We start from the raw sequence: 26,518 nt of genomic DNA, 5'->3' as shown, positions 1-26,518 counted from the left end.
GCCTTCTCAAATGTATCCACGTGTCCTTTCATCTAAACTGGTTCATTTGAAGTCCAGATTGTAAATCATCTATGTGACTAGAGCTGGTTCAGTTCCCCAAATCACAGAAACCAGGAAGCTCTGCTATGTTAAGGCTTCCCCAGCTGGCCCAGTCCAACAACTAAGCAGAGATATGAGAGGATTTTGAAATATATACATACACTGATAAATACAGAGGAAAAAAACAGATCAATAATTTTAGAGGAAAATTTAACAGAAGCTCTCTATGTAATCATTAGAACAAACAGATAAAAACTCAATAAAGATATGGAAGATCTGAACAAGGAAAACAAACTCACCTAATCCTAATGTACATCAGGACCCTACAGGTATCACCTGCAGAAAACATGTTTGTTTCACATGTTTTTCAAACACAAGATAGGCCAGAAATCAATGCCAAAACTATAACCAGAAAATACCCACACTTTAAAAAACAAGGTACCTGTTACTAGAAAGAAAAAAAAAAAAAATCAATGGAAAATGAAAAGTAGGGCCTTTAGAGATGTGTAGTCCAAACTCTGAATAAGAAAAAAAGGCAACTCAATTTAAAAGCATGACTTTTGACACTGCTTTTAAGTACAACCTATTATTAATTTCTAAAATATAATAGGACTAAAGCTTCAGTTAAAAGGTAAGTTTTCAGACTAGACTCAGCAGATAAGTTCTGAAACAAACAAACAAAAAAGGCTTATCATGCAAATCCTTTCTAAAATAAAGCCTGATGAGGTCATGTTACTGAATATAAGAGAAACCAGACTTTAAGGCAAGAAGCTTTACTAAGGACAGAGATAACTTCCTGAGTTTCCCTTTACTTCACAACTTTTAAATTGTACACACCTAAAAAGGCTATAATCAAAAGACAAAGAAGATAACAAGTACCTGCCAAGAATTTAGAGAAAGAAAACTCTTGTACATTGTTGATAGGAATGTAAATTATGTAGCCATTGTGGAAAACACTAGAGATATTCCTCAAAAAAAACAAACATAGAACTACCTACGGTCTACATATCCAGAGGAATTCAAATAAACACGTTAAAGATGTATCTGCATTCCCATGTTCATCGCCGCACTATTTTAAATACCATAACACAGAACCAACCTAAGTGTCCACCAACAGATGAATGAACAAAGAAAACATGATTTGTAGGCACAATGGAAGAATACTGGGCTTTAAGGGGAAGGGAATTCTGCCATTTTGTCAATGTGGATGAATCTGGAGGACATTATGCTAAGCAAAACAAGCCAAGCACAGAAAGACTCTGTTATCTCATTTATGTGAAATCTAGAAAAGGCAAACTCATAAATGTAAATATTAGAACTATGGAACTGTGGCTACCACATGAGGGGGGATTGGCAGATATTGGGCAAAGGATGAAAATTTCAGTTAGGAGACATATGTTTTGAGATTTGCTGCACAGCAGCTTATCTGCACTTGGCAATCCAAAGAAGATAGATCAAAAAGTGAGTGCGATGGCCACTGCTGTTGAGTCTCTCCTCAGGGAAGTCCCCAGGTCAGGCTCACCCACAACAATCTCTCTTTTGCTTACCATTAAATCAACTGATTAGAGACTTTAACCACATGTGTAAAACCCCTTTCCAGCTCCTCCTAGAGTAGCGTTTGCCTGAATAACTGGGAGAAGGTGTGCTCCTGTAGCAATGTGACCACTGCCTCCTTTCTGCCCTGCAAGGTTCTCTCAAGAAAAGAATCTTGGAGTCCACTCTCACCAGAAAAGACTAAAACCAGAAGTCTGGGGACAAGTTCAGATTAATTATACTGACACATCAACATGCCATCCCTACGCTCTCTGGCTCTGGGAATATATCTTTATCCATGTACAAATTTGAAATGTCATGCAATGATCATTTGGGAAAACTGGCTCACTGAGCTATGCATATCTACCAAAGACTAACACCTCTTCATACTTCCTATATCACCCCTAACATCAGAAAGCTCTTTAAGCCACGAAAATGGTTAAGTGAAAGAAAATTCCAAATTTCTAGTTTTCATTTGAGTAAGAATTTCATTATTGCTGAGACATTCTTTCCATTGCTTTGCTTAAAGTGACACGTTCACTCATTTACGAGAAAACGTCTGACAAACGCCCAAATCTGAGTAATCATACTTTGTTCTTTCAAGAAAAATGGTGTTAGATGAAAAAAGCAACCAGACTTACTCAGAAGCTCAAGAGAATTACACAATCGCTTTTCCTTGAGACACATAGTACTTTAGGATACAGAAGTACTTTACATAAAGTTGCTATTTATCACACATTCCCCAAAAACATTCTGCAGTAAAACTGGCATTCTTTTTATAATTGTGATGGGTAGACCAACTAGCAGATGTTGGACAAGGAAGCTTTCCTTAGTGCAAATGCTAATACAATGAAAAACAAAAGTAATGCCTAACTATTACAAAAAGAGTTTTATTCTTAGTTATCTCTGAAAGGGTTTCAGGGGAACCTAGGGAGTCTGGACCATATTTTGAGAACTGCAACTTAGAGAAACTCTCCCAAGTGTACCAGCATTTCACACACAATAATGTTGCAGAAGGAAACAACAAAGCCCATCACCAAGGCTGCATATTTTCGCATAACATAAAACTACTACTGCCGAGACATGTGAATGCAGTACCTACCACCCTTAGATCCAGGTAACCAGGGCCTCTACCCTGAGCCCCACACTTTAGAGGGCTCTTGCTCCTACCATGTTCCAGTTATGACCTTCTCCCTGGAGCAAGTGGTCAGAAGTGCCAAAAGGACATGCTCACCTGGACCTCAAGCCTCCCTTCTACTCCAGGCTCCAAGAGTTCCCCGAAACTCTGCCCAAATAGCCCTGATCATATCTTTAGGAATTAAATAGGTTCCTCAAAACCAGATGGCACCACTGGTGTGCCCATGCCTAAGTCCTAGGAATGGCCACAGGTCACTGCAGGTGGGTGGTGAGGGCATGTATGTATGCATGCTGTGGCACTTGCAATATAGGATGGAGCCAGGATGGGAAGACATGGACAGGACAGATCATGGGCTTCCTGTGTGCATATTTATGTCCCATGCCCCACATATGTTAGGGCTGGATCTGATTGGATAGATCGTTTAACACTGAACTCAAATAATAAGGTACATGCAAACGCACCCAGAATGTTATTCCACTTACAGAAATTTCAAAAAGAAGCAAAACTATAGTATTAGAGATCCACACACTCCATACAAAAAAGCAAAGCAAGGTTAGCACAAAAGCAAGGGTAATGTGCTAAAAGAAAGAGACAAGGTCTATAATCAGGATGGGACATAGAGGGCTTCTGTAATCTCAAGTGTTCTGTTTCATTACCTGCATGGTAACTATTATAAGCATTCATTTTTTAGTATTCATTAAATACATACTACATAGTACATATATGTCTTATCCTTTTGTTTTATTTTGTTTTGTTTTTTTACAATTATGCTTTGTTTCACTAAATATATATTTAAACCTGGAAATGTAGTCTCTGATATCAACTTTTCATTTCCTTTTATGTTCCCTACTCACAATTCACATATCTTTCCACTATTTGAAGTCGTCACATGTTTATCTACTTAAAAATACTTTCATATATTAACAGAAATCACAAGTCCTGGGCACTTGGTAGACACTCAACATTCATTGAACAAGTGAACAGGGAATGAAATGAATGTTCCTGGTAAGAAAATCCAGGGACCCTATACTTTTTATGCTTCCTGAATTCCTATGACACTGACATAATATCTAACCTGTGACACCTTAAAAGTCTGATCTGTCACTCAAAGGGAAAGCCAAATGCATATCAATGTCTCCCCCATTCCTCACTGGCTGAGAGCCACAGCCAAGTCTGGATGGCGCCAGAAGGAGTGGTTAAGAGGTGATGCCAGTGAGCCATTAAGATGATGATAATTAAGTTATAATTGCTGTGACTGGATGATGCTGGATTGGGACAGGCTGTGTATTGAGTTGTATATGGACCCCTGCTGTCCAGCAATAGGGTGGCTGGGGGTGGGGGGGAATAGGGCCAGGAATAGGATGGTTCCTGCTGCCTCGGGCGCCAGCCACTTTGGAGTTCCTGCTGAGTTCTCGGTGGTTCAGAGAGAGAGAGAGAGAGAGAGAGAGAGAGGAGCACAGTGGAAAGAGGGGAAGAGTTCCCGGGGAGTGTGCATGGAGTGCTGGTGGAGTTCGGGCAATAAAGCTTCCTGTTTGACAAGTGCTTTGTGGCAGCTCAGTGATTTGTGCCCAGCCAGACTGCGGCACTCACTCTACATATCACAGTCTATATGTTCCAAAAATGGCCAAACAATATTTCCATATGCTCTTTCAGATCTTTGACATTCCTCATCAAGAGGTGGGGCATTTGTTCCCTTCTTTTGAACTCCAGCAGTCCTCTGTGACTATCCTGACTAATAGAATACTGCAGAAATAATGCTATGTGCTTCTGAGGCTAGAATGTAGAAAACAGTGGAGCTCTCAACTAGCCTCAGTCTTAATACACACAGCTCTGGACTCTGAGGCCACCATCTAAGCTACCTGACTACCCTGAAGCCACCAAGCAAGAAATGACATAGAGAAAAAGTGATACTGAAAGCGCCCCAGCTTTTCAGTCCCCACGTGGGTGCCAGGTCATGTGACTTCAGAAGCCTTTGAGCTGACACCAACCCATCCACTGACCCATCCACGTAAGAGACCCCCTAAAATAAACTACTTAATCATACTACACAACACCCAGAAACATGGAAGATAATTAATAAGTCATTCATTTTGTTAGGCAAAGTCGATAACTATACATTACACAATCCAGCTCTTAAAGAAAACCTTTTTAATTTTTTTATAAGTAGAACCCTAATAATCCAAAGACTTTGGTTTTTACAAGAAAGGATAACAGTATTTTGAGTCCCTGTTTTATTTTGTTTGCAACGCTGGAGATGAAATCCAGTGCCTCACACAGGTTAGGTAAGCACTCTTATCACTGAGCTACAGCCCTAGCCTTGAGATTTTTTTTTTTTTTTTTTTTTTTAACTATCAGCTCACAGGACTCCAAATTGGAAAAACTAATCAAGCTAGCATTTCAACTCATCTAAGTAGATTTCCAAAGAGCTTTCAAAAACCAATGACCACCAAAATCTTTCCAAAATGGTATAATCCCTTCTAATTTACTTCCTGTAAGCCAGTCTCAAAAATGCGGTTCCTAAAGCAATAGAATTAAGGTGACCTCAACACTTGTTAGCAATCAGAAACTTGGAGGTGGGACCGTGCCGAGTTTGAGGAGCAGTGTTCTAGTTTGACCATACTACCAAATACCTTCTTTTCAATTAAAAGCAATTTCAATTGTTCTTCATTATAGGCTCTGACATGGCAAGGGCTTGGCATGATTTACAGAAGAACTCACCAAGTTGATACAGCTAAAAGAGAGAGCTGGGAATGGAACTTAAGAATCCTAAATTTTACATTTTGTGGATATATATGGATAGTGTATATGTTCCCAAAATTATTTGATTTTCTAATTCTGAACAAGTTAATGAAAATAAACCTCCTAGTCTTTTGAGTGCATACACTTAGGATCATGAGTAAGCTCCAAGAGTAATAGGATTGAATCCTGGCTCCATCTTCACTACATAATAGTGGGCGAGAAACAACTTCTTCTCAGTCAGCTTCTATGGTAGATGATGCTCCCGAATCAGGGGTTACCATAGCTAACAGCTGGGAGCTCAGGGTGCACCAGGTATGGTGTTACATGCATGAATTAATTATCTTATTTTATACTTAGAAGAACACTGTGATGTAGATATCAACACTATCTTAATTTTATAGATAAAAATATGAAAGGCACAAATGATTAAATTTCCCAAGTTGAAGAACTCCCAAGGAAGCAACTAAAACAGATTTTGGGCCCAGAAAGTCTGACTCCAGAACCTGAATGTTTAACCATATGCTGCTTAAGATAATTAGAGGAGATGAATGATGGATATAAGGTACATAATACAGGACACAATGAAGGAACTCAATGCACAAAATAGTTATCATTACAGCTATTAGTATTTCACTATTATTATCTTTTACTCCCTTAATAGGTAGACCATTATCTATTTTCAGCACCCTCAATATTTTGGGAAAGATGTCCAACACATTAAAAGGGAATAAAATGAAATGTAGAGTCAACAGAATTGCAAGTATCTAGTTAACTGTGTCTCCTCAGGAGGACTAGTGAAAAAATTCATTAAACTCTTATGCCTATGATTACTCCAACTCATCAACTCATGCTTAAAGGAGAAAATTTAATTACATGTCCCTTAATGTACATAACTATATGTTGCTGCTAGTCATAAAAGCATGCAATTAGCACTAAAATCTAATTATAATAATGTACTTAATAACCCCTTCTCAATCATTCCAAGATCAGAAAAGACAAGTGATTTAATAAAAGATCAAGAGTATGGGATTTTTGTTCACTAATTTTCCAACCAACTATCCTTTCTATTTGTTCTAAGTGGTTTTTGTTTTTTTTTTTTAATTGACATCATAGGAAGTTCAAGATTATCTGAAAAAAAAATCTTAGGACTTATCCTCAATTCAATTGTCTATGGGAAAAAATTTAGTGACATTTATAACTCCCTCTAGTATATAGGATAAAACCTAAAATACCCAAAAGCTATTTTAGCAGGGGAGCTACTTGACTTCCATAGTGAAGTATAAGCACATCACCATCATCAATTCCCATATACTTACTTCTACTGCATAATGCAAAGTCGATGATCCAGGATGCAGTGACAGGTTTTGAAAAGGCTTGATGTGAGGTTTCTCCCATCCAAACTCAGAGGACCACTCCACTGTCAACATGTGATCCGTAAACACAGTTCCAAAAACCAGAGTATTGGGATCTGGTTTTTCCTTCAAGATGGTGGCTGGTGTGATTATTAGATCTTTAGCCTGGGGGATAAAAATCAGCAACATTCAAGTTAAGTATCTGAATATCTACCAGCGAGGTGATACTGAGGGTATAGAGCAAAATCACTTGAATTTTAATTATGGACAACTAAAACACAGAAATTTAACACTATGTGAGCCAAATAGACCCTACTTGTGTTCAGAATTCAGTTGATTGTTCAGAAACTCTGCAATGTACACTGCCTAGTAGAATATCAGAACAAAAAAACTTCAGTAATACTTTGTACAGGGACAAAAATAGCAGATGAGGTAAAATATTGCAAAAAGGAGAAGACATCTCTTCATTACTCCCACCACAGTTGAGCATTTGGGAAAGAAGAAAGGGGTGTCTTCCATAATACAAATGACAATGGTCACAATGACTTGTTAAATGAAATGGTCATTAAGAACGGAAACTCTTCTTGACAATGGCTATGCTCTAACTCCCCCAAAGAATTTTTGGCATAAACCCTCAAAATCCTCTGGATGCTCAACAGAAGAAATTAGCAGAGTGAAGCAAATGTTTTTCACTTTGAAAACAGACAAGAAGAGAATGAACACTAGGATGTAAATCCTCTGTTATGTGTTAAGGAAGCAGTGAACAAAAGGCCTATTCAAAAACACATAAGAGAAGTAGGAAACAACTTCGCACAGTATTTCACTAACTTTCGACAAAGCCAGTTTGCTCATTTCAGATGACCAAGTACGCAAGTGTACAAATGACCACCAATAACTTTATAATAGTTGTGGAAAAAAAGGCAGAAAAGGCTTTTTGACAGCAGAAAAAAACAGGAACAGATTCAACCTGTTCATAGGTTGTAAGCAATGTTGAATACCATTTAAAAAAAAAATTCTCCCCCTTTTTTTTTTTCCTTTTAGAAAAAGTAGCTGCACCTACAAGTTCATGCCACTCTGCCTGGTTTGCACAGTTTTTGTTTTTGACATATTGGGTATAAAACTGAGGGGCTCATGCATGCTAGGCAAGGACTCTACCACCGAGTAACACACTCAGTGCTTTTACTTCTTTTAAGACCATAAAAATATTTCCTCCCAAATCAAATACAGAACTTAGAGATGGGTCAGGAGGAAGTGGTGTAGCTCAGTGGTACAATAGGTGCTTCGAATGCCCAGGGCCCTGGGCTTACTCCCCAGCATTAAATAAATCAAACCAAGACAAAAAAAAATAGTCATTCTACATCATCACCTCTTATTATTTTTAATTGATCTTATTATTCCAGATCAATTCACTGCCTTACAGCTAGCTACCTTAGTCTTAGATTATAAATGACAATCAGCTTTATTTTTAGAAAAATATTCAGGCTGAAAACTGTTTTTGTTTTTAACTGTCCTTAGACACAAATTTATTAAGAACCATCTCTGTCATCCCAGAAACTTGGGAGAAAAGACTGAGAAGAGCAGGGTGGGGTAAGTGTCCCAGGGAAAACAGTCTCTGATGTCTCTTCCAGGTATGGGTAGAGAGGAGGCTTGGTCCCAGGTGGCTCCACACTGCCCCAACCACTTTGCACTGCTTCTCCAGTAGCTGTGTGAGTCCACACCTGAGCGGTGCCCACACCATGACATCAGGATCCACAAAGCTCAGGGGCCTCTGGCTGTCCATTTGTTTTGTCTGTCTCAGCTCTCCATTTTCATTGGAGCCACTTTCTGAATCCAGCACATTTCTGTCCTCCTTTCATGGGAGCCACTTTATTTCTGAACGCAGAAATGACTTTCAGGCCAAGCAGCGGGAACATGGCATGCAGCAACATAGTTGTTGAATATAGGTGGCAATTCTCGTAGTCCCCCCTTTCATCCCTTGCTGTTGCCATGTATGGGTTGTGGGGTTGCCCTATAGAGAGAAGTTTTTCTCTATATAGAGTAGTTTTCTTCTGGCCACATACCCTGGGAGGACTTGCTGCTGTGTTCCAGCCACCGATGATCGTCCAGGAGCTGGTGTGGGGCACACAGGGACATGCTGGGGAGCTATGCTGGGAGTGGGGGTCCTTGCATGCAGGCTGGCTCTTTTGCCTCCCTTTAGCCCTGACTGCTTGGCCTCCTCAGGCCACGGATGCTCCCAGAGCTATAAGGGAAAGGGCCAAAGGGCAAGTTCACTGGCACTCCTCTTTGGGTGAAGAGAGAGGTTAGCAGGGGCATGGGCAAGGCCCAGCCTCTGGATGCCCAGGCTTTAACTGGATCATGCAGCCTGCTGCCTGGATTATCAGGTGCTGGAGTATCAGGTACACAGCCATTGTCTCATGAAATTTTCTATTTGTCAGAGATGCCCGGGTATTGTTTGGGTCACAACCCATGTTAAACGTGATTGTCATTATTATGAAGTCTGGGTGGTTTGGGGAGTATGCACTAGAACGATCAGTGAATGTACCTTACCCTGATTCAGCCATGGGTGCCCCATGATTTGATCTACCACAGGCCTCTGTGTGGAGTCCACAGTCAGTATTTAATAGTTGAGGTTTCACACTTCAACAGAAACCTAAGGGAATGTAGTACCTTGCATGCAGGATCAACTCTGTCAGCTGCCAAGCAGTCGTCCCTCTTAAATGAGTGGCACCCTATGACCATAAAACACAGAATGCCACCCAGGCACCAGATGTTCACTGCAAGGGTGCTCATAGTTTTCCCTCTGGAAGATTTATGGGGCAGAGTATGAGACAGTGCCCTCTCAGAACCTGTCCAGCTTGTGCCCAACCATGAACCTGCTACTCAGGCTGAAGTCAATGAGTTTGATGTTTCCTCTGGCTCTCACTGGGATGTTCTCCAGCTTCAAGTCTCCATGAGCCATGTCTTTCTTCTGGTAGTAGCACATGGTACATGTGATCTACCTGAACCTTCTCCGGGTAGATATTTTCAATGTGTCAATAATTTGAAACAGCTGGATCACATTTGAGTGTTCTAGTCCCCATTGTATCCTATTTGAATATGATGGGGGAAGTGCTGCTACACATTTGGCAGGACTTTTTACAGTCACCTCTGTCCTGGTGAGGAGATAGCAGGCTAATTTCACCTGATCAAAGCCACTCTGACCAATGTCGCTCAGGACCCATTCACAGTCCGTGAAGATGGACCAGCTTAAGCTGGTCCCCTTGCCACACTTCACTACTCTGACTACTCTCACTGCACATCTCAACTACTACAGATGTTAGTTAAAAATTCCAAAAAAAGAAAAAAATAGACAAAAAAGAAAAACAAAACAAAAAACCCAAATCAAAAAATCAATATCAAAAAACCAAAACTAGAACCCCCAAACCACCAAACGCGCTAACTATCTTTGAGTTTCACAGGCTACCACCAAGGTTTCCCTGTACCTAATGAGCGAAAAATCCAGGCACAGCCAGGGCCTTCTCTAGCTGGTGTTTGAAATTCCCTCACATGGCTTCTTGCGAGGTCAGAGCAAGAAATGACTCAAGTCATGTGTGGGCCATAGCTCACGTTTTGGCCTCCAGGACCAAAGAATAAGAAAGGACTCCAGAAGCTTCTGTGGGTGACTTGTTTTGAAACTGAAATCTTTTCAAGTCTGAAAATTTGCAATGACTTTTGTCTTTTAAAGACCTCATCGTATCTCCATGCAAGGTTTTGATTCCTTTTTCTTTCAACTTGGAATAACTGGTATCAAAGGGATGGAGGCAGCTCACTCCTGTAGTTACAGGATAACAAAAGGCTCTGTTCCCTTTAGAGCTCGGTATTAACATCTATGGGGTAGAGAAGGAGGGGGTGGCCTTTTTCACCATTTTCTCACCAAGTCCTCAGCAGATTTCTCCTAAGAGACCTTCAGAGGATTGCTGGTCAAAGACACAGGGAGGGACTCTAGGTATGATACAAGTCTCTCATCTGCAGACCCCCATTTTCAGTTCATGGCTGAATTCCTGAGGTGAAATATGTAGACTATGTTCAAGATTTCCTGTCTTAGAAGCAGTATTAATGGACCGCATCACCATTTATTTTTGATGATAAAGTCCTTTTCTCACCATGGTGCCTTTTTGATCGTGGTTTGAATTCATGTTTTCTATCATCTTTATAAAAAGTTGTGGGACTTCATTCTCTGCCAGGAGCTTCGCAATGTTTTCCACCACCTCGAGGTGCCCACGAGCAATCATTACTTGCAAACGCAGGCTGGGGGCTGGGAAGGAGTCTCCATTTGTTGTTCACTGGAATTCTCGGGCTAGCAAATGTGTCCAGCAGGTCGTCCATGAAAGCGGGGACGTTTCTCCGCAGGCTCCTCTGGCCTGAGAGTGGCGGGCACCTTCCTGCGCTGCATCCTGCTCTCCGGCAGCTGTGGAGGTACAGGGGACCCCACCGCCCTGCCAGTCTATCTTGCCTGCCAGCTCCGAGGGCCCCGAAGGCAATCACTCAGCAAGACCGGGAGTTCAGGGGTGCAGGCGGTGGGTTCGCCTTCCCAGTTCCACCGCCCACGCCGTCAGCCCTGCCCAACTGCCACAGCTCCAGGTGGGGCCAACGGTCTGAGCTCGCCCGCTGTCCGCCCACTGGACATGGAAAACCATTCTAAGAGGACTAGAAAGCTCTCATTACGACGAAGCACGCGCATTACGACTTACTACTGCAATGTTCAGGCTAACCTAGTAAAGCCACCTTGTCACATGTCACCCATAAAGTGCCACATTTGGATAGGATATCGACTTTTTCCTATCACTATTTAATCGAAATAAATAAATTAACTTACAATCCTTTACTAAGTACAATACATTTATTTAAAGGGATATAGTTCAGCTAAATTATTTTGATTAGCTTTGAAGCTCATTTCTCTCCTGATCTTCTAGACTAAGTAGGGGTTTGGGCAAACCCCTATGCTGTAGACTAAATGCAGCCAGCTGATCTGTTTCAACATTTTACTGGAACACAATCATACCTTTCTTTTACCTTCAATAGTGGCATGATCCACTAGTTGTGACAGAAAGCTTTTTACTTGCTAAATTGCTAAATGGCCATCAAGCTTACAGTATTTATTAATGGGACCTATTAAAAAGTTTATTGATCCAGTGCAGTGGCATATGCCTGTAAACCCAGTGACTCAGGAGGCTCAGACAGGAGGATTGCAAGTTCAAAACCAGCCTCAGCAATTTAGTATAGCCCTAAGCAACTTAGTGAAACCCTGTCTCAAAATAAAAAATAAAAAGAGCTGGAGGGCTGGGGATTTAGCTCAGCTGGTAGAGTGCTTGCCTTGCATGCATAAGTCCTCTGGGTTCAATCCCCAGCACCACATACATACACACAAAAACTGGCAAATCTTACTGTATGTTAATTTTTTCTCAATAAAATTGGCACCAAAATTGTTTTTTTTTTTTTAAAAAAAAAGAGCTGGAGATATAGGTCATTGGCAAAGCATTCAAGGGTTAAATTCACAGTGTCCTCCCCCCACCCCCCAAAAAAAAAAACAGAAAAATTTGTTTAAAAGATTGTCAGGGGCTGGGAATGTAACTTAGCAGTAGAGGCATGCTTAGCATGGATGAAGCCCTGAGTTTAATTTCAGCACGCGCATATGCATGCATACACACACACTCACACAGATACACACACTCACACACCAAAAAAAAAAAAAAAAAAAAAAAGTTTGTCACCCCTGTTCTCGACTGTTCTGACAAAAATTCTGACTGGAGTATTTGAATATATCTGAATACTTACAATTACATCTCCATCCCTAGCACCATGCCTGGCACAGAACAGTGTAGTTTTCCTATATTCTGATGATGTTTGGTGTATTCCAGATATGTCGCCTCATCAATGATAGACACATTTATAGAAGCCGGTCAAGATTCAGAGTCAGGACAATTCTAAGACAAACATTTTCATGATATGAATAGCTTCACAGTGCTCTTGCACAATGAAGTAAGTACCTGGAATGTTTTTCAGTTAGCTGTTTTTAGTGAATGGGGAGAAATCCTGTACTAAGAAAAATCTGGAATCATATAAATATTGGAAGATAAACTTAATGCAAATTTTCTTCTCTTAGGACAACTAGTAAATGTTTTTCTTTAAAGAAGTAAGTAATAAGACACACAGGAAAAAAAAATGGTTGTGAACTGGAGAGAAGAGTATGAACTGAAAGGGTGAACTCTTTTTACTTGCTAAATTCCAGATACACGTTAAATATGACAAAGGCAACAGCTCTTGCATCCCTCCAACAGAATTTAAAATATGCATAGTTTTTAAAGGGCAACATAAAAGTTCACCATGCTGTTACAATTACTGTCATTATTATACCCCAAACATGAAGCCTAGTACACATGATCCTTAAACTTTTTTGTATTCCTAAGATCTATAATTCTCTTCCTGCCATGAATGGTAATGGTAGCTATGACAATGACAATCTACATAAGAATATTTTTAAAACAAAACCAAGTTTTTGTTTCATACCAAATAAATGTAGGGTAACTTCCCCACCTTGCTTGCTCTTCTAAATTTCTCCCTTATTATTCTTAGTATTTTACCTTCATTAAACATTGGCTGCACCAGCACTACACAGTGCTACACAGGTTGTATCAATAGTGCACAAATCTCAAACTTCCCTGCTTGGGCAAGTTCTCTGTCAGCCATGAACAGGCACAAACTGTGATTAGTAATTACTATTCATTCAAACTAACAATTTTTTTAACCTACTATGTACCTGTACTGCTATAGATCTTAAGGAACATCAGGTTCTTGTTCTCCTAGTGAGGAGAAATTAAAAAAAAAAAAAAAAAAACAGATAACAACTAATTGTCAAGAGGTGATTACTGCTATAAAAAAAAATCAAAGCAACTGAAGAAAATAGAGTGGGAGGGCTGGGGATATAGCTCAGTTGGTAGAGTGTTTGCCTTGCATGCACAAAGCCCTGGGTTCAATCCTCGGCACCACCACAAAAGAAAGAAAGAAAATAGAGTGGGAAAGAGAATGCTTGTCTTAGAAGGTTTATTGAGGGCCTCACTCATGAGATGAAGTTGTATCTGAGCAGAAACTTGGATGGAGAAAGAAGATGTGCCATGTAGAAATCTAGGGGCAAAGTAATTTAGGCAATCAAAGCCAAGGACAAGGTTCCTGAGGTAGGAACTAACATGGAATGTTTAAGAAATAGCAAAAACCCCAGTGTTTTGGTATGGATCTGCAATGTCCCCCCCACCCAAAGTTCATGTGTTAAAAGCATGGTCCCCAAAGCAGCAAGGATTTATCTTCACTTTGGCCCCTTCTTCTCTTTCTCTGTCTGCTTCTTGCTGCCACTTGCTGAGCACCTTTGCTCACCATCCTCTCCCTCCATGCTGTTTCTACATTGGAGCCAGCTGACCAGGGAGAGAATTCTCTGAAACCTTAAACCCAAATAAATCTTTCCTCCTCTAAACTGTTCTTGTCAGGTATTTTGGTCGCAGCAACAAAGACTGACTAACATACCCAGTGTGGCAGGAATGTAGAAAATGTGGATAAATAAAGTGGTAGGAGACAGGTCACAGAAGTCTTGTAGCTACTGGAGCCAGAAAAGGGATGGGCAAGGGCTGGGCTGATATAGCCATTTAGTCCATTCTACTGGCTATCCTGATAGACATTCCAGTTTTCTGCGAGCGTTGACTCTGTTCAACTAAGATTATATCCCATCTTCCTTCTTCCTTAGAAATGTTTACAATAAGCTGCCAACAATTAAAGTAAGCCTAGTTCATCACTCTATTCCAGGCAAATCAAAGGAGCCATTGAGGATAACAGTAGAGGTAGGTCTACCATGTTTAAAATTTCTTACTGATTTTGAGGTATGAAGAAGCAAACCAGGAAGGGGAAAGGCAGTTCACAGGAGGTGAATCTGAGTAATGTTGAGCTTTATTCTGTGAGTTGCTACACTTCCCGCCTCAGCATCAGTGATTTTCCAATCCGTCTTTCAAATTGATAAGATCTTCAAGCAAGGTAATGTGGCTACAAAGTCAGAATCACCTGTGTAGCTTAAAAAATGAATAAAATATGTTCCGTCCCCCACCCCTCTGAGGTTCTGATTCAGTTATGAAATGGGAATGATGAGACTTTTTAAAAGCTTCCACAGCTAAATCCAATGTGCAGCCAATATTGAGATGATCATGGTCCACTATATGTAATTTTGTTTTCTGAGTCCTTTCCTTGAAATACCTCTAGGGCTGGGTTGTAGGTCAGTGGTAGAGCACTTGTCTGGCATATGGCTCTAAATTCAATCCCTAACACCACAAAAAATGAACAAAATACCTCTAGAAGCACACATAAAGACCCACTGGTCCAAGGAGATGAAGTTAATAGCAAAGCAGAGATATAGAATAAGGTTTGTTATATGCAGATTAATGTTCATCTAATTATAAATTGCTCATAATAGTTAAAATTCTGAAGATGGAATATAAATGATTGAATTTCCAGATATTTATTCTACTTCAGTAGACCATAACACTCTTTTTAAAATTATTATTTGTTCTAGTTAGTTACAACACCCTTTTTTAAGATGTGATTTCTCAATAATATGAATAATAATGTTCTAACTTTGATTTGTACATAGGGATACAGATTTTTTCAAAGTAATACATAATTGGGTGACTTTAGAATTTCATGAAGAACTCTAATTTCCTTTGTGAAAATTTCTACAAGTCTGGAAATTAAAAATAAGAATTTTTAACCTGACCTCAAAGAAATTACCTAAATATACTAAAACAACTAGGTGATATAGCTGAATGAGTTCAAAAGTAAATTAATAGCAGAGCATAGTGGTCCACACCTATAATTCCCACTACTTGGGAGGCTGAGGCAATAGGATTCCAATTTGGAGGCCAACCTGGACAACATAAGGAGACCCTGTCTCAAAATTTAAAAAAAAAAAAAGGCAGTAGGGATATAGTGCAATAACATAGTGCCCTTGGGGTCAATCCCATATCATTAATAAAATAAAAACAAATAAACAAACAATATTAACTGAAGGTATGTGACTAGTTTTGAGTAGATACTAAATTAGGCTCTAAGGGGAAAAAATAATTTTATAAACAATTTTTATCAGTGTTTTCAAAAAGCCCTTTTCTTTTCTCTACATTTCCCTAACTGATGGGTTCTAAAATAACAGAGTTTATAAAGTGATGCTCCACATTGTCTGATAACTTCAAATCAGGATTTTTCATGCTATATGTTTACAGAAGAATCTGGAATGCTACAATGACTGATTGTGAAATGACAAGACATACTGACAAAAGCAGGGCATATTAAAATTTTCCTGATTCAATATTTGTGGTAGATAGCAATTTGCTTTGAAGTGGGGAAGCCCATAGCAGGGAAGTACAACTTGCTGGAAAGCACCTGGGGACTCTCTTAACCAGAATTCAGCCAACATCCTTTGCTTATACATTTGTACTTTCCTGCACTGCCCACAACACTTAAAACTGTCAAAGACCAAGCCTGTATTACAGATGGACTGGAAATTTATTCTACAATAGGTTCTATGTACTTTTCTTACTCCATTCAGAAAGCCCCGAGGCTATCTATCTTCATTGTCTGTAGAGATACTCTCCTAAAACCTAATGAGAAGGTCTAAAGAAGAAAATTACAGACTTGGAGTGTTTCATTCTGTGGAGATATTGAGTCAGATGGAATTGGAAGAAATGGAAAGCTGACCTCTTTCAAATAAAGAGGACCCTGAACTTCACAGGAAGATTCCCTAGGATAAGTGTGAAATATGATATATCAAGAACTATGTAATATTTTGAACAACCAATAAAAAAAAAAAAGAAAAAATCTCATTGCTGAATTCCATTAAAAGACTGCATTCTCACTTTAAAATGACCTCATTTTAACAGGGAAGAGAAAAACAATATGAAATCTACTTGAGAGGACAGAGAGGCAAGAAAATATTATGAATAAGATAAGATTAATAAAGAGGTAGAAAATTGTCAATAGCAAAGATTGGGGCTGGGAGTATAGTTCAGAGATGGAAAACCATACTGAGCATGTACAAGGCCCTAACTCAATCCCTGGCACACACAAAAAAAGGCCAAGATGATCCTGTAAAATCCATCATGTTTCTTCCCCAAATTATCAAAATAACTTTACATTTGCCCCATCACATATGTGCTATGAATTCATCCATTGAAAGTCATGTTTTAATATATAAATACATGAGTGTCAATAAATATTTCTTCTTTAACTACACTCTTATATGTAGAAATCTAAATAAACAAATAGATCACTTATATTATAATTAATTATTTACTTTGTAAAGAATGCTTCTTTGTATGAAAGTATAAAGGTCTTCCAGGTATTACTTACTTACCACCTTCCTTTGAGGAATTTACTCACTGAATTCATATAGAACAAGCCTTAAAGATTATCAAGTGAGAGTTGTTTTACCTCATTTTTTTTAAGGACCCATGTAAATCCTCAAATGTATCAGTGCTTAGTCTCTATAGTGTAGTAAAGTAAATCTGTTGTTATAGAGTTATGATGAATATTATCTTTAAAGCACTAGTAATAATGTGCACAAATAAAATTCAGGAACTTGAGTAAGGAAATTGGTATATCTTGTTATATTTTGGTTCTTGAAAAACTCATGAGCATAGACCTTATCTATGTACTACACTGATTCCCAGTATCTAACACAGTCCCTGGCACACTGTTAAGAGCTGAGTATGTGTGAAATTGATGAGTCACGTTTCATTCCCTCTCTGAACTCTGCCAGGATGTGAGATCATTAGGACACTCCGTACTGTGAATGACAATCGACAGTGACAGAAACAGGCAGGAGAGCAGAATGAGGCACAAAGAGAAGCAAAATCTTCCAAGGTTGGGGGAGGTGGATAATGATTTATACAATTGGATTTGTATGATTTTTCAAAGTACTTTTACCAGATTCTTATCTCATTTCCTCCTCACTATTCCCTTGTGAAGCATGAGATTATTTAATATATAAACCATGTAATTAAGACAGAAAAGAACAAAATGCAACACTTTTACTATAAAGTATGACAAAGAGAAAAATCACAGTGAACTTCTTCCATAAGCGCAGTGAAGACTATACTTATACAATCAGAAAAACATCCAGGTTAATATTTAGGAATTGCTTATTTTCAATAAAAAGTTATGATTCGTGAAATAAAATAAGTGATTAGGTGCTAGGTAATTTTTTATATGATGAATGGTATTATTGCTTCCCAAGTGACTTTTTTCCCAAGTGGTATTTAAGATGTTACTATATAACCCACACAGTGAACATTCCCCCAAATCTCAAAAAAAAAAAAAAAAAAAAATGGATTTACTCAGTTGAATGTTGTTTTAGACACATAATTTCTGGCTAGCAACTTACCCTGAAAGTCTCCACCACCTCTTTTGATCCTCCTTCTCCAAGGTATTCAGCGGAGCATCCGTTGCTGCAGTCCTTAAAGAAGAATTAAACCTCCATTAAGTAAAACCAAAAAGGATTAACGGGGGTTTGGGATGATCAATAATACTCACCATCACACAGTGTTCTCTGTTCCAGTACCCAGGTGAACAAAAAATGATCTGTCAATCCAACGCCCAGGCACCAGCCCAAACAAGAGCCTCCCAAGAGTGCTGCCCTTCACTTCCTACCCTGCCCGCACGGTCTGGGTTGTTTTTGTCCTCCTCTGCTAGCTTAGGGAAAACTTGTTAAATTCCAGGTCAGCCCCGATGCCAGGGTTCACCAACAAAGAACAAGAAGGTAATTGTCTCCTTTCTATCCGAATAAATCGTCTAGACTAGGGTTTTAACGCCATTTATAGAAAAATCTCCAGGGCGCGCTCAGCCTCGTGGTCTTGTCAATCATTGGCGCACAATAGCCAGAATGTAAAAGGGATGGGGACCGGCGTGAACCATTTTCTTCACCAGCAGGGTCATCCGCAACCGCATCACACCAAACCCCACACTTTAAGGACAATACTTGTGATATTAGGAGAGGTGAAAAGATACAGATACAGGGAAGAGGGACTAATTGGGGAAAGGTACCTACAGGGGGGGGGGGAGCAATTTGCTAATCAAATACAGAAGCGAGGGAAGAAAGGGATCCAAGGAGTAGAAGACTGCGGTCTAAGTATTTGAGGGTGGCGAAGGCTCGCTGGCTGTGGCTGTGGATTCTTGCAGCCCAGAAATTCGCTCCCGTCTCCTCCCCCTCAAAGCTTCCGTGAGGACCTCACATCCCCACTGCGGAGCGGATCACCCAGCAGGATATTAGACTTGGCCAGCAGGGACCTCGCCAAGGCTGAGTTGGCAAGCTGGGAGTCTGGATTTAAGGAAAGGACGCGGGAAGAGGAGCCGCCTCCGCTTAGGCGGAACGTGGAGCGAGGCAAAGGAGGGTGGCGCGAGAAACCGCAGCCCTACGTGCGGTCACGCCCGCAAGCTTCAGAGATGCTGGTTCCAACCTCCCTCCCACCCCCCATCCGCAAACGCCTGGTCCGGGGTACCTGCGAGGCGAGGGCCGCGGCGGCGCAGCGATGGCTGGCCATCAGGAGACTGCAGGAGCGCGAGGCTGCGGAGGGCGGGGGTGGCCCCCGGTGATCGGCTGGACCCGAAAGAGGACGGTGTGGCCAAGCCCAGGTGCACCACCCGCGCGACGCGAGGTGCCACGGCCCGGGGCCCCGAGCCAGCACCAGACTCAGGGAACAACGCAGCCCCTCTAGCATCCCTGAGGGAGGAGCCTCGGCTGTCTGTTCCCTTTCTGTCTGCAGAGGCGAAAACCAAAGTCGTTGTCCTAGCCACTGGGTCTCGAACAGAGGCCCAAGAATAAGCTCCTGGAGTCAGCATCTTCCCAAGGGCAGGCACTCCGAGAGCATTCTTATTTACTACACGACCTCTGGGAGAGAGGCCCGGAAACCTCCAAAGGAGACATTCATTTACATAAAGGCAGCTTTCTGCAGACTCCAAATCAAACTGACAAAAGGCAGGTTCTGCCCTGGGGAGTTTGCAGCCAGGGAATGGCATTAGTACGTGGCTCTTGACAGCCACCGACCCCCAGTTGCAAACGGTTTTTAGATTCCTTTGCATCACCTACCCAAGTGGTTATTTGTACCTCCGGATGTGACGGGGCTACCAGGCTCTCATCCCCTAAGCTCTGTGCTATTTCTGCCCAAAGATCTTCATTCCATTCATCGTTTTCAGACAAAACAATCAAGAGCCTCCTAGTCATACTGCTTTCACAGTTTTCTGATGTAGGCCCGTGATAACGATATTAAAGGCTGGGAAAGTGACGCTGGAAATATTACTCGGTTTAGAAAGAGGAGATTGGAAGAGCGATTGTCTCCTCTCCTATGTTTTCCCAGGGCAATTATCAGCCTAAATTATGAGCCTTCCTGGGTCTGAATAGGAAGTGGTGACTGGGACCAACTTGATCTTTGAAAGGGAGGATGACAGTTCATTCTGGGCGAAAGCAGATAAATCTGGTCAGGTTTTAGAAATGATCTCACACAACCCCACAGAAAATGAAGTTCCAATCTTATCAACTAAGGAAACCTTCACCTGTCCCTTTCTTCCTCCCCTTTAGACAAGGCATTGAAATGCCTCTTCTGCCAGGTGGGGTCCCAAGAACCAAAGATTCAGAGTCCAGGTAGATCATGTGTCATCGCAACTGTGGCAACTGTCCCTGAAAACCCAGAATTTTAAATTGAAAACTTTCTTTCTTTATTTTACTCTTTCTTTTGTACAGACCAAGTAAACCTTAAGAAACCAGTTAGCCACCCCTGACTAAGGCTTAAAAATTAATTCCTAAGTCCATAATGTACTGCAAAAAGATATATGAATATTATGTATTCATAAAATGCTTTAAAAAAAAAAAACAATCCTTAGGGGAAACACCTCAGGACATCAGAATCAGTAAGGATTTTCTGGACAAGATCCCAAAAGCCAAAATGGACAAAAATAATTTAAAAAGCTTCTGCATAGCAACGGAAGTACTCATCAGAGTGCAAAGAGAATCTAAGCAATGGGAGAAAATATTTGCAAATTATGCATGTGACAAGGGATCTATATCCAGAATACACAAGGAACTCCAAAAACTCACTAACTAAATAAATAAATAGCAGTCTGGATTAAAAAATGGGCAACAGATCTATAACAGATCTAAATAGACATTTCTCAAAAGAAAACATAAAAATAGATAACAGGTACGTGGAAAAATGTTCAACATCACTAATCATCAGGGAAATGCAAATCAAAACCACAATGAGAGATCACAATTCACCCGAGTAAAAATGGCTATTATTTTTAAATTTTTCAATTTTTTTAAATTTGTTTTTCTTAGTTATACATGACAGTAGAATCTATTTGTCTATATTTAGACAAGCATGGAATATATCTTATTTTAATTAGGACCCCAGTCTTGTGGATGCACAATGATGGTGAGATTCATTGTGGTGTATTCATATAGGTCAGATTCATTCCACTGTCTTTCCTATTTCTGTCTCCCCCTCCCCCACTTCCCTTCTTTGCACTTTCTCTAGTCCACTGAACTTCTACTCTCCCTCCACCCCTTGTTGTGGGTTAGCATCCACATATCAGAGAAAACAAGAATGGCTAGTATTAAAGACTAAAGAAAATAAGTGCTGGCATAGTGTCATGTTGAAGCGTTACATATGTGTGCAGCTGCTGAATTTGGCAGGTTGGATCCAATAGACAATAAAGACACTCTCTTGATACAAGATAACATTTATTTTACTAATAATATGGAAGCAAGAGCAAAAGCAAAAGTGATAGTCAAGAGAGAGAGAGAGAGAACAAAACACATCACCAGATCAGGGGAAACACTAACACCTGACGTCATGTAACTGGGAGTCCTTGACTGGGAAGTCCCTGGGCAGAACATCCTATTGGGTGCTACTCCAAAGTCTTATTTCCCAGGAAGGCTCCTTAAATTCAAGTAAGAACAAAGAAACCTCCTTTCTAACAACTGTGACTCTCAAGGACAATTCATCCCCCAAAGGACTGGCCAAATCCCCAAGAGAGGGAGTGACAGCCTTGAGATAAGTCAATGATTCTGAATTCTCCTGAGGGAGCCAAATCCACCCAGAAGGCAGCATTCTTTAGATGTAACATCAAGGACATATGAAGGTCACAGCAGGCACAAGGACAGGGTATTTCTTTAGTATGTTCCTTAGCCCTAAATGGATGTGAAGAAAAGGAAATTCTTATGCACAGTGGATGGGAATATAAATTCATATAGCCAGTATGGAAAACAGTATGAAGCGTCCTCAAAAAATTAAAAATAGAACCATCATCCAGCTATCTCAAGAAATAGAAACAACCAAAATATCCATCAACTGATGAACTGAATGGATAAAGAAAATGTGGCACATATGCACAATGAAATACTGCTCAGCCATAAAAAAGGAAACCCTGTCATCTGCAACAACATGAATTGAAGTGGGAAATAAGACAGGCACAGAAAGACAAGCACCATGATCTCATTCACAGGTGGAATCTCAAAATGTGGATGTCATAAAGATTGAGAGTACAATGTGGTAATCACAGGCTCCAGGGAGTAAGGGGAGTGGAGGGAATATTTTTTTTTTTGAAGTGTTGGGGATCAAACCCAGGGCCTGGCCCATACTGGTGGAGCACTCTATGGCTGATCTACATCCCCATGCCAGGGATGGAGAAATGTTGATCAGTGGGTACTATCACGTACTACATGTCAGAGAGCTAGAAAGGTTTCATTATATAGAAGTGGTAAGTGAGGATATAATAGGGTTAACCTGACTACAACGTTATGCAATTTATACATGTCTGGAAACATGTGCAATTTTATATTTTTATGTATGAAATTAAAAATAAATGAGAATTGCTTGTACTTATTTCTCAGTTGTTTGTAAACAAACAAAAAAAAAACTCTCAAAAACAATGAAATAATGCAAAACACATTGAAGAGGCCCATGGAATTGGAATCAGATAACCTTAGAAGTTTGTTCTATACAAGTCACTGTTTTTCAATGAAGAATAAATTTTTCCCTACAAGTAGGTATTTAATTTCTTCACCCAAGAAGTGTTATTAGTAAGCAACAACCAGAATAAGTCAGAACTATTAGTAACTCTTCTTACCTATCATCTTAAGATGCTCTGGCTTTCACAATTTTTACTTTACTTTAACCCAGGGGCAAGAAAACCTACTGAGAAGTTAAGAATTGTCTGGGAATGGGGGTGAGGAGGGTGTGACAGAATTCACATGTGCATGGGCTTCAGTTTGGAGACTGAAAGAGGGTTGGGTGGAGAGGAATGGATTTTTGAGGAAGCTATTAAAGAAAACACATTTCAGATGATCTTATTAATAAATTGGACTTTGAGTTGTGGTCGAGGATACAGATGGAGAGAAACAGCCAGATCCCATCATCTTTAGATAGAATGGGCATGGGGAGTGAAAGGAAAGTGAGAAAGCAAGAGAGGGGCCAGAGAGAAAAGAAGGATGGAGGCCAGGCAGAGATCCACAGGGAAGTTTATTTGTCAAAGCTGACAAATAAAGCCCATCTCTAGAGAAGAGAGAGGCCCCAAGGTGTTCGGGAGTTCAGCTTTTGTGGGGAAGGGTTGGAGTTGTAGCTGTGGCGCCATGGGATAGGCTCTGGGGTGCTTGGGTCAGAGGGAGATGGGAGGGCAATAGCATGGGATGGGCTTAGGTCTATGGTACCATGGGGCTTTCCAGAGCAAAGGGGTTGTGTCCTTCTGGAATTGGCTTAGGGTTATGGACTCATAGGGTAGATCACTAATGGGGATGGGGGGACTTCAGGTAAAAGGAAGTACAGGAAAGTGAAACTTATCTCATAAGATGGCGGTTAACATTTAAGATGGCTGCTCGAATATTAAATCAATACCCTATAGGCAGGAGCAGGAAAAAAAGAAGCAATTAAGAGGGCTCCTTGGATTCCAGCTGTATCATCTAGTTGGCTACATTCATCAAGAACAAGGAGACACTAGAATGTGACATGGTTTGAGGGGATGAGCAGATCTGGTTGGATCCCACTGAGTTTTGAGGTGTCTGAGACTCTGAGAGATCTGGCTATCTGAAGCTCAGAGGGGAGGTCTAGATTGAAGGTAGTTATTTGATGAATCATTGCCATATAGATGCTACCTGAAGTGGTGAATATGAATGAGAATCTCTGTACCTGAGTTTTCTGATCTTTAAAATGGGACACAGCTGCACTTCTTATTTGATAATATGGATACACAATCATAAAGTGTTACCACATATGTGTATGACTTAGAACCACACCTTGTATATCCTAAACCTTCAAATAATGTAGATAATGATTATTTTGCAGTGTTGACAAACATTTTATGTAAAGGGCTGTTAGGTAGAACTTGACACAGGCAATAGCATTTTGAAACACATCCTCAAGCTTACAACATGAGTCACTTCAAGTCACTGGCTCAGCCTGACCCAAACCCCAAACAATACTCCACCATCATGCAAAGAAACCCCACCCACTCCACCATCATTAGGAAATTGTTATCAGGGGCTGAAATCTTGAAAAACACCTCGTTACTTATGAAGGTCACACTCCAAGGACCATTCCCTGACAACCTCCTAGCAACAGCCTAATTTCCCCCTCCCTCATTCCCCTATATTTACACCAGGCTATAAGTGGTCTCAGTCTCCACTGAGTCCCCCTCCGCAGGTTTGTCCCAAATACGCCTGTGTTACTGCGGGGCCACTTCTCCTCTCTCTTTATTTCCTTCATTTGCTTCTTCCTTACAAGGACCAGGTAGAAAATATTTTAGGCTTTGAGAAATATGATCCTTGCTCCATCTACTCAAACCTGCCACTGTTTCACTGAAGTAGCCAAAGAAAATATGTAAAAGAACACACCTACTAATGGAAACGGGACAGAGAACATGTGGCCTGTGGAGGTGGGTTACTTGACTGTATGGTTTAGATATGAGGTGTCCTCCAATGTGTGAGATCATGCAAAAAAAAATTTAGAGATGAGATGCCTGGGTTATGAGAGGTTTAATCCAGCCAGTATATTAATCCCTTTGTGGGGACTAACTGGGTAATAACTGTAGGCAGGTAGGGTGTGAAATACAGGAAATGGAGGAAATAGGTCCTTGGGTACATGTCTTTGGGGTTTATGTTTTGTTCTGGTTGAGCTTCTTGGTCCCTCTGCTTCTTGGTCCCATGCTCCTAGCTGTTTCCTTCCACCACACACTTCTACCTGCCTCACCTCGCACCCCAAGGAATGGAATCAGCCATCTATGGATTGAGACCTCTAAAAGCATGCCCCCAAATCAACTTTTCCTCCTCTAAAATTGTTCTAGTTGGCCCTTTTGGTGATAGGAGTGAAAAAAGATGACTAAAATACTGATCCCTATTCCATTTAATTTTCCTAGCTAGACATAGAAAGGTTATCCATCAAACACATCCAAGAAGTCACCGTGTCTATTAATTCTAGTTTCACATGTGCTGAAGTTTCTATTTCTCCACTATCCCAGTGCCAAATGGCTTCCAAGTAGCCCCTCAGAGTCAGGCTTGATTCCCTCTGGGCCATTCCTAATGTGGCAACCACAGAAATCATAGCAAAATGCAAATCTGAACATACCTCTTCTTGGCTAAAAAAAAAAAAAAAAAAAAAAAAAACCTTCAAGCCTTTGTATAAGGCTTTTGACAACATACTTTAGCAAGCTCCTCAATTCTGGCTCCTATCCCTGACTCTCCAGCTCATCTTTTTCTTCTCTCTCTCTCTCTCTCTCTCTCTCTCTCTCTCTCTCCCTTCCTCCCTCCCTTCCTCCCTCCCTCCTCCTTCTCCAGCTTTCATTGTTTTTCATTTATATGTATAGCCTTTGGATTAGGGGTATACTGCTGATTACAACATGATATGAAAGAAATATATATCTAGTATTAAAAAATATACATTAGTATATTAAAAATATACATCTTGTATTTTTCAAGATTTATTTATTTGTGTCCTACTTGTACTTGGGTAGACAAATATGTACGTAGCATAATTCCTACTACTTCCCCCCACTCCCTACCTCACTGTCTCTGGAAAGGCAAACATGCAGAAATCTTGATAAAAGAATTCTCAGTTGAGCTTATTTAATGCCACATCTCCTCTAACCAAATAAAACCAGCAATTTCACCTCCTATGTCTATAGTTAATGGATCAGTTTCCTAGGCTGCAGTAACGAAGTGCTGCAAACTGGACGGCTGACAACCACAGACAGAAATGGATTGTCTCAAGCTTTGCTCAGTGGCAGTCTTACAGCTAATGAGGCTTATATGAGGCAAGATAATTGCTAATTGAAAACTTTTCCCAATACTCCATTGTGATGTCTTGCAATATAGTCAGCATTGGCAATTTCTGGTAGTCTCTACAGAGCCTGGGGGTGGGGGCAGGGGGGACAGAAAAGGAAAAAGAAATTGATTGTCTCATAGTTCTGGAGCCTGGACGTAGACAGGGCCATGCTTGTCTCTCCCAGTTTCTGGTAACCCAGGTGTTCTTGGTGCAGAGCTGCAGCACATCAATCCCTAAGTGATATCCCCCTTCACATATCTTTTTCTTTTTCTTTTTTTTTTTTTAATAAGAATACCAGTCATATTGGATTAAAGGTCCATGCTAATATTGTGTGACTTCATTTT

The 26,518-nt window shown here is 40.5% G+C and overlaps 1 protein-coding gene and 1 non-coding gene across 9 annotated transcripts in view; one reads left to right on the top strand and one right to left on the bottom strand.

Moving 5' to 3' along the window:
* Positions 1 to 19,406, bottom strand: part of Bcat1 (branched chain amino acid transaminase 1) — a 61,940-nt gene extending 42,534 nt beyond the window's left edge. For 6 of the 8 annotated variants that reach the window (XM_077798815.1, XM_026392361.2, XM_077798818.1 and 3 more), the window contains exons 1-3: positions 19,365 to 19,406; positions 18,251 to 18,322; positions 6,766 to 6,966 (exon numbers count right to left, since the gene is read on the bottom strand). In XM_077798815.1, the coding sequence (XP_077654941.1) occupies positions 6,766 to 6,966; positions 18,251 to 18,322; positions 19,365 to 19,406 (315 nt within the window). Of the gene's footprint in view, positions 1 to 6,765; positions 6,967 to 18,250; positions 18,323 to 19,364 lie in introns of those variants that run through there. The other 2 variants (XM_077798820.1, XM_077798821.1) reach the window with 1 other exon arrangement.
* Positions 19,407 to 26,118: 6,712 nt separating this feature from the next.
* On the top strand, positions 26,119 to 26,259 carry LOC113185296 (U4 spliceosomal RNA). The gene has a single exon (XR_003301109.2). It is a non-coding gene; the product is annotated as a U4 spliceosomal RNA (small nuclear RNA).
* Positions 26,260 to 26,518: the final 259 nt, after the last annotated feature.

Source organism: Urocitellus parryii, chromosome 5 (assembly GCF_045843805.1).
Source record: "Urocitellus parryii isolate mUroPar1 chromosome 5, mUroPar1.hap1, whole genome shotgun sequence".
Taxonomy (NCBI): domain Eukaryota; kingdom Metazoa; phylum Chordata; class Mammalia; order Rodentia; family Sciuridae; genus Urocitellus; species Urocitellus parryii.
The sequence above is the reverse complement of the archived record's forward strand: the minus strand, read 5'-3'. Positions and strand labels throughout refer to the sequence as shown.